The sequence below is a fragment of the Euprymna scolopes genome, chromosome 18 (assembly GCF_053919585.1).
Source record: "Euprymna scolopes isolate OS-2025 chromosome 18, ASM5391958v1, whole genome shotgun sequence".
NCBI lineage: Eukaryota > Metazoa > Mollusca > Cephalopoda > Sepiida > Sepiolidae > Euprymna > Euprymna scolopes.
The window spans coordinates 11,320,750-11,338,515 of NC_136499.1; the positions used below are offsets into that span (position 1 = coordinate 11,320,750).

A 17,766-nucleotide genomic window follows, 5' to 3' on the forward strand; every position below is an offset into this window, starting at 1 on the left:
TGGCAAGTTAAAATGACAACAAGATGGCCGACATCAATCAGAGATTCAATTGGTAAGTCTTGATAATTGTTTAAATCATGAAAACAAAACAAATACTGAAAGAAATTCACCCAATAAATGTCATGATGACACTTATTGGGTGGATTTCTTTCAGTATTTTGTTTTGTTTTCGAGTTTTGAGCCTTTATTGACACTATGAAGATGACATATTGTTGTCAGTTTAACTTACCAACTAATTGTTTTTTGAATCGAATAAAAGTTTTTAAATATGTTAAAATACACAAAACTTATCCAAATAAGCAGAAGAGTGACTTATCTTGCCTTTGGTAACATTTTTTTTTTTTTCTGTTTTCAAATTAAACAAATGGAAACATTTTTTTTATTGTTTTGTTTTTTTTACAAAATATACTTTATTTACAAATTATCTGACAATAACTCGTTTGACTGTGTCACTGGAGTGGAAAATTGACTCTTTGCAATTCGTAGAGGGATATAGAATTTTTCGGGTGGAATCTTCCCATTCCTAAGCATTTCCTCGCGTACTATTGTTTCAAGTAACGGAGGGAATGAAGCAAATTTTGGCACGATTCTCTCTGGTCTTACATCAGTTTCAGTGAGCCGACAAAACTCTTCTTCCTCTTCAATGGGAACTAGCCGCCAATCTCTTTTGTTACCAGCCTCGATTAAACGTTCATTATCAAATTGTTTGCCCCGGAACACTTTTATGCCGTAAGCCACTCCTTGTGTGCGTTTCTGAAATTTAAAAGAAAAAAAAAAAGTTACATGCAATTTTTATTTTACATAAAAACAAAAAAAAAACAACAAAAACATAATCCGATCAAATCCAGAATGTGGAGGTAGTATCTCAAGTGGTTATCTCTAGCTCAGATTCCCCAATATTTTAGGAGGTCCCACTTTGACCCAAAAAATCTTTGTGCATTTGTTCATCTGATTTGACATAAACAGCGTTTATTTCTCTAGCCGTCAAATAACGATTCTAACTGGCTTCATTGGCTAGAATGCTTAGAATCGATTAAAAAATGACTTGCGTTCCATGATTCAAATCATGTGAGCAGTTTGAACAATTATCTCCATACTGGAGATTCCACAAAGATGAAACATATACACATGCGGATAAGAATTAAATAATTATTATCAAAATACAGGGTGGAACGATAAAATTGTCGCCCTAGAAAAGACAACCTGATTCCATTTCCATTTGATGACAACCGGTTTTATTTCTTTGCTGCAAACCAACTACTAGTTGGCCAGTTATGTACAAATCTCAAGAGCAATAGGAGCCTTCTATCATGTCTTAAAATGACACAATGTTCAACGAGCGAGATTGGAGATGTACTGCTGTATAATTCATACTCTCTACCAATCCATTTTATGACAACAGGACCATTGCCAACACCCTAATTATGCATTGCTGGATTGCAACGAATAACAGGGGTGTGCCAAGGATGATGAAAACAAAGTTTCCAGTCACGGTTATGATCTTTGGTGTGGTTTCAAGTGAGGGCCACATCATGCCACCTCACATCTTCAAAGTCATCTTGAAAGTCAACAAGTATCTGGATGTGCTGAAGAGTGTGATAACAAATTATGACAACTTGTTTTCCTTTTTTTGCCAATTTACAATCATAACTTTTTATTATGAAAGAAATAAAATTATAATTCGAATTCTGTAACTTATGCTAATCCACGAGAAAATAAAAATGTGATTCTTCATTTTTTCAAGTGTTTATGTGTAAACGGCCTAAAAAAAAATATTAATAAAAATTTGCTTTTGCATATAAAGTTAACAGAAAATGATCATCCTTTCGGGCCAGAAAGCATTTTAAGGATGTAGTCAATTTTGTTTTGTTTTAAAACCTTGATCAATTTTGTTTGTTTTAAAACCTTGATCAATTTTGTTTGTTTTAAAACCTTGATCAATGTTCCTGATCAAAATTTACTATAAAATATGTCATTGTGAATAATCATACAAAACACAATTTTTTCTTAGTACAAACCCTAAGTCTGGGTGGTAATGTGAAAAAATAAAGCGATTACAAGTGGTTTTATGACTTTATCGGTCAGACCTAAGGTTAGTGGTTAAAAAATTTGATTAACTGCCTTAAAAATTAGGATGGCCCAGAAATAGGGGATCATTTTATGCTAAATTTGTATGTGCAACTAAATTCTATATTATTTGTTTTCTTTTTCAGCGTGTTCACACCTAATCATCTAAAAAAGTAAAATCTCATTGAGGAGATGATTTTAAATGTAGATATAATTTCTTTTTTATAATTTAATAAGTTTCTAACCGTTCATCCTATTCATCATATTTTTACGTATTTTATCCAAGTTTTGATAAACTCAGGAGATTTTTATGTATTTTTCACTTGCAGCAACAAAAAATTTTTTAAAATGCAATAAAAACATAGGATTATTTCAAAGATGACCACTCTATACAACACAAGACCAGGTTGGCGTCAGAAAAATTTTAAATAAAACTTCTTAGCGGTTTTAATTTTTTAATTCAACTGAACTCGGGGGGGGGGGGGATCATATTGACTTTTCTCACCTAGGTGCTAAAATAACTGAGGATTTCAAAGGGTTTCCTAAGGTAAGTGAACTCTTGGTTATTTATTTTGTGTGACATAACTTGCCAATAAAATAATTCAATTGGACACAGAAATCCTGGTTGCATGTCCCTGACTTTCATGTTATAAAAAATCAAACTTCTGATAAATAAATAAATATTTGTTTCTTTATAATTATCAGGAAAAAATAAAAGAATCATTTTGGAATCAGAAATGCGACTCAAATTTCCTCGATTTCAATACCAATTCTGATACCCCAAAAAGTTCCAATTTCGATTAATCCTCCTAACACACATATATATATATATATATATATATATATAAGCAAATAGTTAAAAAAAAAAAAAAAAAACATGTTATAAAATACTTTGAAAAAGAGTTAAAAACATTTAATCTGAAAAGGAAACACTAAGTAGATAGTCTTTAATCCGTGGAGTTTCAAAGAAATACTTTCCTTCTCATCAGAAGGTAGGAATTAGCAAAATGTGGGATCGGATTTTGCATACAATATACATATATTATATAAGAATACAATTTCAGACTGTAAATTATATTTTACAGGATAAGAATGAATTTCCTTGAAATTCTGAAGATTAAGGAGATTTTAATATTTCTTATTTGAGTATCCTATCAAACAAATTTAAAATATGATTTACAGTCTTAAATTGTGTTCTTTTATGACAAGCTCTGTTTACTATTTTGGTTGTATTGAGCTTTTTTATTTGATTGAGATTACTATATAAATATTAATATTTATATTTGCTTTAAGTTGACAGAAGTTTGGGCTTGTAAACTTCATTTTTACTTATTGATTTTATATATATATATATATATATATATATATATATATATAAATGTAATTCTTGGTTTGTTCATTATTAATAGTCTAAATAACCCACTGGACCAATTGCTTCGACATTTTGGTATAATATGTTCACTGTACCATGCGTGTTTTTATATATCTCTTTTTAATTATAACATAATACTTAATTTTTCTTTAATAGGTGGTTTTCTTTGTAACAATGTAGCCATTTTTTATTTGGGGACATTTTTATTACCGCCTACCGTCACATGACATCACTAAAAGGAACTTTTGATCTCACCATGGTAGGCCGTCGTCTCACTTAATGTAAACAGAATGTGTTTATAATATGGGTAAATTTTAAATGGATTTAATCATATGATTATTGATAATGTAACCATGTGATTGAAATTTAATTTAAATTAACCACATGTGGTCGTTTTCCTCTCAAATATTCAGTGAAAAATGGATATGAGCAGCAAATCGACCATTGTGGATCATCTTTTTACTATTCAGGAAATTAAAGATTCAATTAGATTCCTATTTCAGTCACCTAAATTATTTAGTGTGAAATGAGTTTAGGAATTTATATCCAAACCTAAATATTATTTTTACTTTAAAAAAAAAAAAAAAAATGGCAGATTTGCCATTTAGTTGAACAAATAGTCTCCAACCCTGTTATCAAAAAAGGGAACACTTTGGGTCGTCATCGGTATATATAAAGAAGTTTGTTTACATATAATTTATGTTAGATTAATCATAATGTTCAAATAAAAGGATTAAATGTGTTTTCTTTTATAATTTTTAATTTTTATTGTATAATTAAAAATTTAAAACATTAAACAATACAAATAATACGTTGGTTAACACATAAAAAAGAAATGAAAAATTAAGTTTTAAAATGATTAAATGTGTTTTATTTTATAATTTAAAACTTTTTATTTTATAATTTAAAACTTTTTATTTTATAATTTAAAACATTGAACAATACAAATAAGATTTTGATTTGATTTTACATTTTATATCGTTCTCGAATCCATATGATGATGTGTCGCCACAAGAATTCAATATTTAACTTCATCTTTCATTATTTCTTTTCGAGAACAAAACCAACATTTTATTTATATTGTTCAATGTTTTTATTTTTAAATTATAAAATAAAATATATTTAATCATTTTAAAACTTCATCTTGCATTATTTCTTTATTTTATTATTTGTTAAACAACATGGTTAATTTTAAATTACATTTGAATCACAGGATTACATTTTCAATAATCACGTAAATATAAACAAACTTCTGTTTACGATATATACACCCACCAGTGTCGACCAAATGTGTCCCTTTTTTGATAACAGGGTTTGGGGTTATTTGTACAACTAAATGGCAAATCTGCCAAAAAAAAATTAGCATTAATACACTAAGTTAAGTAAAATTTGCAGAGAATGCTCTGCTTTACAGTTGTTGTAAAAATGGAACAGAAATTTAATTTTGTTCCCTTTTAACTTGAGTAAATTTTTACATTACGTCCAACTCATCGTTCGCACATTCGACATGTCAATTTTTATAGGTTTTCGGGTATGCTGACAAGGTTAGGGGTGTCTATTCCAAAAGCCATTCTTAACATGGGGCGGTTAGGGGTGTCTATTCGGGAAGCCATTCTTAACATGGGTAGATTGGAGTATTTATCCATTGTAAATATACCCAACAACCTATAAATGTCAACATTTCCAATGTGGACGGTAAGTTGGACTTATGTAAAAATAACAAAAAGATATACCAAACTGACTTTTTTCGTTTAAAAATGGAATTATTTCCCTTTCATTAATAATTTTTTTTTTTGTTTAAATATTTTGTGTTTTATATATATAAAGTACAATCGTTGATTGTTATTATTTTGATTATATTCGTTTGCGGGGGAGGGGGGGGGCACAATTAAAAAAAAAATCGATTAGAACGGAGCGAAATTTAAGTTTCCTTCCATTTTTACAACAACCGTAAAACAGTGCAGATTCCGCAAGTTTCACCATAAGTTATAAACATCTAGATCTACTTATGTTATATTAGAAACCAAGCAACCCATAAAAATCTGGTAGCTGAGTGTCAAATCTGCTTAAAATATTGGAAATAAAAAAAAGAAAAAATAGAACCTCCCCCAAACATACTGGCAATAATTTGGTTTCGTCCTTCCCTTAAGTGTTTCCAATAAGGGGGATTGATTTACAGAGCACTTATTAAAATCATTTAATTGTTGAATTTTTTGCATTTTAATTAAATTTGTTAGTTTGCAATCGCTGATAGCCCACTCAGAAAATTGAACAAAAGACAAAATTAAAAAGAATGGTACTCATGCAGAATTGGAACCCGCCTTCGGATTCCAATTATGGTTAGGGTTCAACCGACAATCACCAGATTCAACAGAATGTTGTTCAAATGTTGAAACACTAAATCAGCATTTTTATTTTTTTGCATAATTAATGATGGGAGTACATTTTCTGTTTATTTTCTTAACATCTGTTGACAAAAAAATAATTTGGACATTCTCTTGAAAAAAAAAAAAACTTTTCTCTACTTTCACCTAACTATTTAGAGTGTTCATATAAAGCATTCATCTTTTCTTTTCATAATTTCAAAAAGAAACGTTTACTACCAACTTTCTTTAAAAAAAAAAAAAACCTTTCACCTAACAATTTATGGTAAAAATTCATCTTTTCTTGGGGGAAAAAAAACACAACTTTTATCAATAAAAAATATTGCAAAAAATAATAAAAGTGAATAAACAATACAAAATTCAATTTTTCTTGAGGAATGTGTTCCATTTTAACAAACTGAGCCACAGCATGTGACCGGGTACAGCTAGTATATATATGATATTTAGCCTAACTATTGGGTTGACAAGAAAGTTCTTGCGATTTTATACTTTTAAATTCAGATAAACATATTTCAGCTAAAACAAAAATTTATTTATCAAAATAAGCACCATCAGAATCACACTTTTGCTAATGCAAAACAAGTGCATTTATGCCAGTAACATAAAAATCTTGCATTCTGGTGGTGGTGATGAAGTCGAAGAAATTTTTTATATCACTTGGGTTTTTGAAGCATTTCTCACACGGAAAGTTGTCGAGATGATTGAAAAAGTGGTAGTCGGTAGGTGAGAGGTCGGAAGAGTATGGCGGATGAGACACAGAGTTTCATAGCCAATTCGTTCAACTTCTGCAGAGTAGGTTTAGCAACGTGCAGTCAGGCATTGTTGTGGAGGAGAACCGAGACTTATGTGTTGACTAATGCTGGGTGTTGTTGCCGAAATTTCTGATGTATTTCATCCATTGGAACCACCTTTCATGGCAAGTCACAACCCATTTGAGAAACGGATCATTTCTGTTGTGTAAAAAGAAGAGAAGATGACACTTCATAACGGTGTTCCTTTTGGTTGTAGTTCAATTCATGAGGCACCCATTTACCAAGTTTTTTTTTGTCTTTCCAATCTTTCTCAAGTGATTGGAAATCATTGTATACATTACATCTAATTCAGAAGCAAGTTCTCGAACAGTTGTGTGTGGATTGGCTTTGACTAAGGTTTTTAATTGATCTTTATCAATATGGGATGGCCAACCATTACGGTCATCATCTTCAAGATTCATTACCACCACCAAATTTCTAAAACCACCAATGTATAGTGCATTCAGTAGTAGTTCCTGGGTCAAATGCTTTGTTTATATTGGAAGCTATTTCAGCAGCTTTTCGGCCTAGCTTGAAATAAGAAAATCGTGCAAATTTGTTTTTTTTCCATCTTGTATTCCACATTCTGAAAAGACGACATAATTGTTTTAAAATAATTGTAATTTAAACGATAAGATAAAGTGAAAAACGCTCTTTAAAACGAAATATGGAGTTATGGTGTCATAATGAAAACTGATTTGAAAATACATGAAATCAAAATTAAAAATTCCACAATAACTTTCTTTTTAACTTAAGAGCTAACCAATCAGATTCATTGTTAATTTCATCCTATGAGTTAATGTTTCCTAGCCAATGGCAGGTTTTTTTCTTATACAAATGGTGCGGCTAACTTTTACTTACTTTTCTTTTGTTCTTTTTTGTATAGGAATGATCTATTTATTTTTTGTAGACATGTCAAATTAAAATCAATATTAAACCTTCATACTTATGGAAGATGCATATCGGAAAGAATAAATAGGGAAATTCTAAACTTCAGCAGCATCAGTAGGAGGACAGTAATAAAGATCTGAAAGGAACTGAAAGTGTTAGGATTCAACTATGTGGCGACGTTAGTGAGAAAACCAGATAAAAGCAAAATGGGACAATGTTGAATGACACTTGTTGACTACGACCGAATAATGATGGCCAACCAATTAATTGAAACCAACTGGATGCTGTGTTATGAGGCATGAACTTACTTGGTTCACCCATTATAAATTCAAATGAAGAACGATTCTGCACGTGTTGTATCACTGTACATTAGACGGTGCAGGTGTGCATCAAATCAGAAAGAAAAGTCACATCAAGAGTTGAACACATTCAGGTGAAGGAATACAAGCCGTCTGTGGACATGATGTTGCTTACAGCAACTCAAAACTTGGCCAATCGATTGACGAGGCATGCCACAGTGATGGTTAAGCACAACGAAGGAAGAAAGATGATCAGAGCCACTAATTGCTGCTATCCAAGTAAATGATGTTGATAAAAGATAATGTCTATCTATAGAAGCAGTTGATGTTTGGGAGTATAGAATATCCCTTAATGTCAAGAAATTTTGCCCAGTGAAAGTGAGATCCCTTAAGATAGCATTCTTGGACCAATTTCTGTTTGTATAAATGACCACCCAGATGCTGTACGTATTCACTGATGGCACCAAAATATATGACAAATCAACCACATCTGAGTATAGAGCAACAGTGTGATGTGTAAAAATGCATCAGGTTGCATGTTTTGATGGTGCATATGAATGGCAGATGTTGCAGTCGATAGCTTTTTGGTCAAAGAAAAAGGAGAGCGGTGGGACAGAGAACTGAGAATCTCTCTGGCTGGAGTCTGACCACACAAAAAATATCTTCTTTGTTTGAAAAAATAAGTACATCATTGAATGAAAAAATCATGCTGGGACAACCTTTGTGAGAAAAGCAATATACAGAGATCATCTGCAGATAAACATCCATGACTAGAAAATAATGGATGCTATCCTCAGTGGAGTGGTCAAACTCTGGGTGGTTGAATGGTGATCACTAACAAAAGCACAGAATCAGTTGGAGGTGAAAAGATTCTAGGAGATAAGAACTTGATCAGAGCAGGTCTTCCAGACGAGGGGAGGTGGACATTTGAGGCAGACAGTTGGCTTTCAGTGGCCTTTGGGAACAGAGGGACTGTTTTATCTAGTTGGACTAATATTTTTCTGTTGGTCAGGATAAAAAAAAAAACTTGTTTTGCAAGTCTGCTATTAAACTTTGGGAAAACAAGTAACACTTGTAATATCCAAAAAGAAAAGAAATATTGTTATTTGTTTATAAACTGCTTAACCTATCAAGTGACAGGATCAGGAAAGGAAAAAGAAAAAAAATTTTGTAGATGGATTTTTTTGTATATATGTGGCATTAATTCACATATGAGAGGAATAGTGGCTATAAGAAGAACAAATTAGAGAGGATAGGGACTTGAGTTTTTGACAGCTAAGAGAGTTGGTGTGCGAATTACGGTTTAAGTTAAAAGTTTGTATGAATTACGGGGCTGGTGTGAAGAAGTTCTGACATTTTTTTTTATCACAAAGTTTGTCTTAATGTACTTAGTATCATTTATCAGACATAATGAACAGATTCTTTCAGAATGCTTCCATTCACTTCTAATGCCATTCCCATAGCCATGGAACTTATGTCTATCCAAACCTTCATCTCATTGCTATTCATGCATCAGCCTCCCTCAAAAGATCTAATTTACATATTCTTGCAGTTGTTTTCGACAGCATTTGACTAAAAGAGGCATTCCTGATCGCATCCCTTAATTGCGCACTTTTTCGAAGGAACTACTATTCTTAAAGTATCATCGTCGACTTTCGTTTATGAATTTTAATGCTAGTCAATAATTACTTACAAATTAAAAATATGGGTGCGTGTGTAGATTAGTGATATTTTAAGCAAACGCATTTCAGATGCAAATATTATTATGTACTTAGGTGTCATTGTCGAAATTGGTATTAATTTAAAAAATCATGAAAAATCATCCAGTAGAAAAATAATTACAAGTGAAACTAAAATTCATCAAATTATTGCGTTTGATCGTATGTTTTAGCGTGGAAGAGTTGTGCAACCAGTTCAGTATGATAAACTGATATATCTCCCTTGACTTTTAACAAAAAAATCTCAGAACATAATTGTGGATGTTTTTTTTTTTTGTTTGTTTGTTTTTTTTTGTTTTTTTGTTTTTTTGTTAAGAATACATCTAGCACATCTTCTACTTCATGGTTTTTAATTTTTGGAATTTATACTAATTTCGAGATGACGCGCGAGTTCAAAAGATCACCAATCTATACAAGCACCAAAATTTCACTTTCAAAGAAATCGGTGGCATCACCACACCATCTATTAGTTAATAATTTTTAAACAAAAATATATCCAACGTGATACTCCCAGTGAAAGCAAGAAATTCGTATGTGATTTTAAAGCCTTTAAACTGTCGATAATAGATTTTTTTTTAAATGTGTTTATTGTTTTAGGTAGAGATCATTTTTCAACCACAAAAAAAAAAATCTACTTAGATCAAATATTTAAATATTGACTTTTTTGTGAGATATGGTATATTAGTGTCCATAAATAATAATCCACTGAAAAAATTGGGTACTAGTACAGAGAGTGATCCAGACGTAAATAATAACGTTATTATTTAAAAAGCCATTCTTAACATGGGGAGGGGAGGGTGTTTTGTACCTATTCTATATTTCAACCTTACAATTGAATAAAAAAAAAAAAAAAAACATATAATAAAACTTTAATTAAACTTGGAAATACGATTTTAAAAATAGCGCGGATCAGTCCGGATCACTCTCTCTGCACTAGCACCAAAAATTATTTTTAAAAAAAGAAAACAGAAAAAAATAGGGGGGGGGGTCTCATCCAGGTCTGCTGTAATTAATTATAAAACCAGGAGAGTACCCGACGGCCGACACAGTCAACACCAAACGATGTTACTCTTCGATCGAATTTAATTTTTGATATTAAAGATTTCCTTTTTAGGGTCGATTACTCTTCCGGTTTGCCAAATTTTGTACTAATTTTTATCTATTAATTTATTTCAATTGTTCGCATAGATTAGGTAGAGAATACTTAACAAAGCCCTTCTCACATGTTAAGAATGGCTTTCGCTGCCCGTAACCTGCAGAAGTAACAATTTTCGTAACGTGCGTACGAAACAAATCTAATGATTTTTTTCTCTCGTCGTATTTAACAAGAATGCCAACTTGATGCGAGTTATTGTCTTTGTGATTTCAACTCAACAATTACAAAAAAAGAAAATCCTGAAAGGTTATCAAAAATAATACATGAAGAAGGTCACGGTTAAAAGAAACTTACCAAGTCATTTAAATACGGTGTTACCGCTGTGAGGCGATAGTAGCTTTTTTCTGGATATCGAGTTAAAAAACTGTGTCGATAGACGACTCTGCCAACTCCATAATTTTTTAAGTTAGTGACTATTTCGTACAAGGTTTTACCTGACCATTCCAAATTTGTACGACCGACAAGACGTGTGACAACCATTTTTGTTGATGCGTGTATTTGTTTAGTTTGGGAGTTCATTACCTCCCTTTGTGGAAATAATTATCTCCCTTAACTTATATGTCAGTTACCTCCCTTGGAAAAAGCACAATTACTATTATTGATGGAATTTAAATTCCGAAAAGATTTGCATACTTTGACGAGTAGGAAAATTAAGCGCAGATCATTTAGAATAAATCTTCAATGTAAATAAGACTTGCTAATGTATAACCAAATATTATTCTGTTTTAAGAAAACTAAACAAGTATCGTCAGCTTTGACAATGGGGACTACTATGATAATCTTCGACTAATTATTATTTTCCGCTTTTAATTAACCAACTTTGCTTTGTTTAACACCTACAACTGGGCTATGACATATGTATAGTCTAACTGTGACATATTTTATCTTTCTTTCCAATATTGGGCTAATTCAAGAAGTTCTTGCAAATGTAGTTACCAGTGTGCTTGAAAACTATATTTCAACAAAAGAGAAAATGTTGTAGGGCCGGTCGTCTGGGGGCAATCGACCCAACAACTAACAAAATAGACACAGGCAAAAAGTAAACAGTAAAAAGGCAAAGAAGAATGACAGACACAGGTTGTTTGGTTAAAGACGAGGATTTGCAAAGGAAGCGAAAATTCATATGATCTGGACGCTGGTCGCCTGGAAGGTCGCCTGTCACTGGAGGCTAAGGTCTGAAGGTTTGGAATAGGTACTCTAGACGTAGCTTTGTTCAGGGTTGCTCGCTTGGTCTGGAACGATCGGTTGGGCATAAGGGCAATCCGGAACGGACGGTGGACACTGAAAACACGGGGGTTAATGTTAAGGAACGGACGACACTGAGAACAGACGACACTGAGAACAGACGACATTGAGAACAGAGGATCAGTGTTAAGGAACGAACGATCGGTAGGGAGCCAGGTGCAAGCGAGGTTGCAGACCGGAGGAACAAGATGCGACCTGCAACAAAAAGATCACAAAACTGTGAATCAAAGATAAATCTAGAAACAACTAATTTGCATCCATCTACGTTTGGTGTGACAAAACGTAAAAGTGTCACTTATTATTGTAATTTGTCTTAGTCATTTTTTTCTGTTCCAAGTGATGTTTTCGTGTTACAAGATTCATTCATGGAATGAGATAACCGATCTCACACATAAGAAAGCAGAAACAAAGTATGGCAATAGCAAAGAAAGATGAGAAACACGGATGAATAGTTGTAAAATAGAGGTGGTATTCATTGCAGCAAAGATGCAAAATAGAAATAACAGAAAACGACTGAAGTAAAAGGTTTGATGATGTCCCTCAAAACAGGGAGGCTGGAAGGACAGAAATGTTTAGGAAAGGGAATTTATGTTTTCCTTCTAATTATAAATCTGTGAACGCAAAAGAAGGAATGACACCGTCTGGTCAGGGTTTAAGACAAACAATGAAAAGGTTTATTCAATATAGAAAGTAGACCAGTCTGGAAAAAGTAAGCTGTTTCTTCAGCACCTAGTGGATTGTCAGCTTCTACGACAAAGGAGTTGTTGCATCCAGTGGCTAGTGGTAGGTGAGTGAGAGAGATCTATATTGTTTGCCAGTTGAGTTCTTTCTGCTGGCTGACTGCAGTTCCCAAAAGGGTGTAAAGAAGTTCCTTAGGGGACAGATGAATCAATGCATTCCACTATCTCATTGGCCAGTGTGCAGCCAAATTACTTGATTCACGAGAAAATAGATCATTATTTTGTTTGCTGCTACAAATGACATCTCTGGAACCTGGATAAGAGAAAAGGCAGGACCAACAGGAAGGGTGATTCTGGAACCTGAACAGCAAAAAGAGTTTGATCAACAGAAATGAGGGATGCAGATAGCAGTACAGACTGGATGGACAGCAGTGACGTCTCTAGATAGCAGAAAAAGCTAGATCGATGGAACCTAGACAGCATGGAATGACATTATACAGAGTTTGATGTCGACATCTGTGAGTATAATGAGTTGCATCAGGTAGGTCTGCTGCAAGAGTTCGATCAACAGAAATAGGCAGGTGCAGGACATTGACAGGCACTGGAAAAGGAGTTGTTAAAATTGGAGAGGCAGATGCTGGAACAAGAAGCAGAGGCTGGAGACGCAGCAACTGTTTTTTGTTGGGTTTTTTTTTTTTACAAAGGAGTCACCACTTATCAAGGCCTGGAGTCCACTCGAGGATAAGGGTTAATGGTATACATTAGTGAATGGGATTATAGCGTAGTAATCATAAGTAGTAGAAATTTTGTAAATTGGATTACTGAGGGAAAGCATGCTCTTATGTCTGGTTGGATTGAATGAAGATGTGCACAGAAAGAATGTTGGTCTATCATACATGTTAAGGCATTCAAAGATTAAACATCTGATTTTATTAGTAGTGCCGATTCATAAACAGCCTGTCTCTGCTCTATCATTATTTTCATGGCAAGTGCTCGTCTGAGCTCTAATCTATGATCCCCCTTGCCAAATTTTCATGAAAAACACTTGTCTAGTTATAACCACTATCAATAATTCCCCTCATTCTTTATCTGTTCCTAAACCTAAACGTAGATTCCATGAACAAAGTTTCTTTCTTAGAACTTCACACCTGTGGAACTCTCTTTCAGCAGAGAAATGGAATATGGTCGTCTTCAACGTAAACAAATTCTTGATGAGTCATCCTCTTAAGTAATCCAATTTAACAAATCTCAAATAATAACAATTACTACTGTACTCTTAGTAATCCTTATCCTCGAGTGGCCTCCGGGTCTTGATAAGTGCTGACTCCTTTGTAATAAAAATAAAAGGTTGCATGACAAGGACTAAAATGTACACAGTGAATCATATACAACAATGTTTTGATATTAAAAAACATGTATTAAAAGCTGGAATAATTTCTTTTTATCTTTTTTGAGAAGATTAAATCCTAAGTATTATTAGAAAATCAAAAATTTGTAAAGGAGTGGTGGTGTTTGATGAAGGTATCAAGACTGGAGATTTTGTCTATTTTCCTGAGTAAGCCATGTCTCTACATATTTAGCTCAGATAAGGCTAAGTTGCTTGCTCCGTGCTTTGTCTTAAACTCCACTTTGGATTCTACAAACTACTCCCTTCCTAATTATTCACTACAGACGGAAACTGTACTAAATGATCTGATAATCACTCCTTTCCATATCCTGGATATCATAAAGCACCTGAACACCTCTAAAGTCAGTGATATGTAGTTGTTTCGATTTTCCCTAGGAATTGCTGGTAGTTTTTTTTATTTTGATTTGATTAAAAATAGTTTTTGACTCATAGCACATGTATCCATTAACTGTTTAAAATTATCATTACAGCAATTCTCAACATTTCATTGAGTAAAATTTGACACAATCTTAAATTCAGAAGTAAACAATAGAATAATTGAAAAAAGATACCATGATAGAATTTGAACCAAACTTTTCTATTTAATCCCAACTGTAAACCAACTGTAAATTAACTCTAACCTAGGTCTAAGTTTAGTTTGGAAAAAGTTCGTTTGGAGAGGTTCAAATTCTGTACAAGCACCAAAAAGAATAATTATAACGTTTTATTTTATAGTTATTTGATAATAAATATTTATGTATAATAATCTGAAAAAAATCTAAATAAAATTTTACCGCAGCCATATTTACATAAATTCAATTTATTTTTTTTAATCTTAAAAATAGAAACTTAATTCAATGATTTAATCACTGGCGGCAATTCCTTTTAATTTTAAAAGATTTTTACTTTTTCAGAAAAATGTTATTATACAGAAATTGGTTTTTAATGATCCCATTAAAATTAAATTAATTTTAATGATCCCATTAAAATTAAATTAAAGCAAGAAACGATTTATTTGATGACGGCTTCCAGTTTTAGAGTTGGAACGGGTAACTGAACGTCAGAGGGCACTGGAACGAGTAGCTGAACGTCAGTGGGCACTGGTACAGATAGTCGGATATGTGGGAGCCTTTCCTAGTCTCACACAAAAACACGCGTTCACATCTCAAGCTATATTACTTGTCATATACATACGCTCACACAAACATACGCGCGCACGTCCACACGCATACATATATTCACGTTTGCATACACTCACATTCACGTATATACACACACATGCTAACGTACTCACATGTACGCACATGTACGCATACGAACGCACACATACGCACACAAGCGCAACGTCACTTCCCCTTTCAAAGGAAATCCACACATGCGCAAAAGACCACCGGAAACAATTATAAAAGCAAGAGCAATAAGCAGCATCTTTCTTTTCGGGCCAGCTCTCGAGCTGAAAGGTTCAGCAAACCAGCTGCCTCCCTATTGGGAGGCGCACGCTCGCGCGTCACGTCGCCTGCTACTATGTATGGGGCACAAGCTAACAGACAGTATGTACACTTTGTACGTTTTCTATCTCCATGGCCTGGATTGACTTTTTTTCGTTTTCTCTCTCTATATATACTATAATAGACTTTCCTTCTTACCAGCTAACAGCGAGATTCGCACACCAAACTGGATTGACTTTCTCTCTTTCTCTCTCTATGACAATAGACTTTCCTTCTCACCAGTAAACAGCGAGAGACGAACGCGGACATGAACACGTGTTGTACCCTTTTCTTTCATGTGTTTCTTTATGAAATAAATCCTAGTTTGTTTAATTCAATTTAACACGTAGTTCGTCTCTTTCTCAATTCAATTCATTATTCCTAATTTGCACCACCTCAACAAATTGGTGACACCCGAAGTGAGATGAACACGCATTTCCTTCTATACCCTACACCAGTCCACTACAGATATTAGTAGGTGCTGAAGGTGGTAACCGGACGTCAGTGGGCACTGGAACGGGTAGCTGGACGTCAGTGGGCACTGGAGCTGGGAGCCAGGCGTCAAGGTCTGTAGGAAGTTGCAGAAGTGAGCTGGAGAGTCGTTGAAGTGAGCTGAGGGCACTGGAGTAAGCTGGAATCGCTGGAAGCTGCAGGAGTCATCCTCATCATCTTGTGGCTTCAGCCGATTGAACTCACTACAACCTTCCAGTATTCCCTATCTGTCATAGCACCCAAAAGATTTTCCTTGGAGATAAATGTATCTCGTTGTATCCTATCTGGAAAAGTTAACTTTCATGATCGATTGTGAGATGATGTGTGCCTCCACAATACAAATGATGAAACAAGTTCATCTGTGGCACGTGCACAATGCCCAGCAAACTGAGGTTCATATTCTCTGTAATTCTCCATATATCATTTCTAGAGTTGGGTGGTTTCGCTATGAGAGACTGAGTACTGCAGAAGTAAGCTACAGTCGCTGGAAGTGAGCTGGAGTTGAAGTAGGTTCAAGAATTCAGGAACTGGAGTGGCCGGCTGTGAGGGAGAGACCCAAGAGGCAGGAGCAGTAGAAAGTGGAGTGTGTATCATGTTCTGCCGCCCCCTGGTTCCGATAGCAATAACACCAACTTTACATTGAGTCAAGTCGAGATGGCAGTGGGAGTGCAAGTGGATCTAGATCCTCAGTTAAACTGGAGATTTGCTGGGAAATCTGCTAGCTTTATCGAGAGCCCTTGATGATACAGGTTCCAAAGCCAGTGATGGTGTCACTAAAAAATTAATGACTATAATTAATTTCATATCATATTAATTACAGTTAAAAGCGTTTCCGGTGTTTATTAACAGTATTTATTTTAATTTAGGTTCGAAATAATAGTTCTTTGTTTTTGTTTAGCTTGTGAAAGATGATATTTTTGTGTTTTCTCTTTGTTGTTTGAAAGCGGTCGTTGATATTTTTAGAAAACGTGGTCGTGGCATATTTCCGAGAGTGCCAGGTTTCGAGTTTGCTTCAGCCAACCGGCATGTGTGGTTTACAACGCTATTTGCAACCATGATACTATCAAAGGCAAGATAAATCACTCTTCTACCTAGCTGGTTAAGGTTTTAGTGTTTTTATTTACTTTAAAACGTTTATTCAATTAAAAAAACAACTGTTGTCAAGTGTTACATGAGAACAAGAAAAAAAAAATGGCCGACACAATAGTCACATCTGTGGAGTCTCGATAATGACATAAAAATAAAATAATAAAACAAAATGGTAGAAACCCATCCAATGAATGTTACAGGAGTATTTATTGGGGGAGTTTCTACCAGTATTTTGTTTTATTCTTATTTTTAAGCTATTATTAAGACTTCAAAGATGTAAGAATCACATAGCAGCCATTTTTTTCTTGTTCTCATGTAATGCTAGACACTCCTTTTTTGAACCGAATAAATTTTTTAAAATAAGTTAAAACACACAAAAAATTATCCAGCTAAGTAGAAGAATATAATATTTATTTATTTATTTATTCTCCTTCTTCTTCTTCTTCTTCTTCTTCTTCTTCTTCTTCTTCTTCTTCTTCTTTTTCTTATTATTATTATTATTATTATTATTATTATTATTATTGGAATGTTTTCTTTTTGCGTGAAAACATTTTAAATACCTTTTTTTCTTATAAATAGAAATGTTACAAAATTTCAATATTTTAAACATCATAGTAATAATGTATCTAATATATTCGTTTTATTCGATTGCATTACACCGATTAATGTTGATTTCTGATTTCAATACCAGACGCTGTCATCAAGTCG

The 17,766-nt window shown here is 33.6% G+C and overlaps 1 protein-coding gene across 1 annotated transcript; it reads right to left on the bottom strand.

Annotated features, from left to right (window-relative positions):
* Positions 1 to 371: 371 nt before the first annotated feature.
* LOC145297492 (small ribosomal subunit protein mS34-like) lies at positions 372 to 11,200 on the bottom strand. The gene is made up of 2 exons (XM_080143388.1): positions 10,973 to 11,200; positions 372 to 753 (listed from the first exon to the last, which is right to left on the bottom strand). The coding sequence occupies exons 1-2, from the start codon at positions 11,195 to 11,197 to the stop codon at positions 415 to 417; spliced, it is 564 nt and encodes a 187-aa protein (XP_079999514.1). The 5' UTR covers positions 11,198 to 11,200; the 3' UTR covers positions 372 to 414.
* Between the last annotated feature and the right edge of the window lie 6,566 nt (positions 11,201 to 17,766).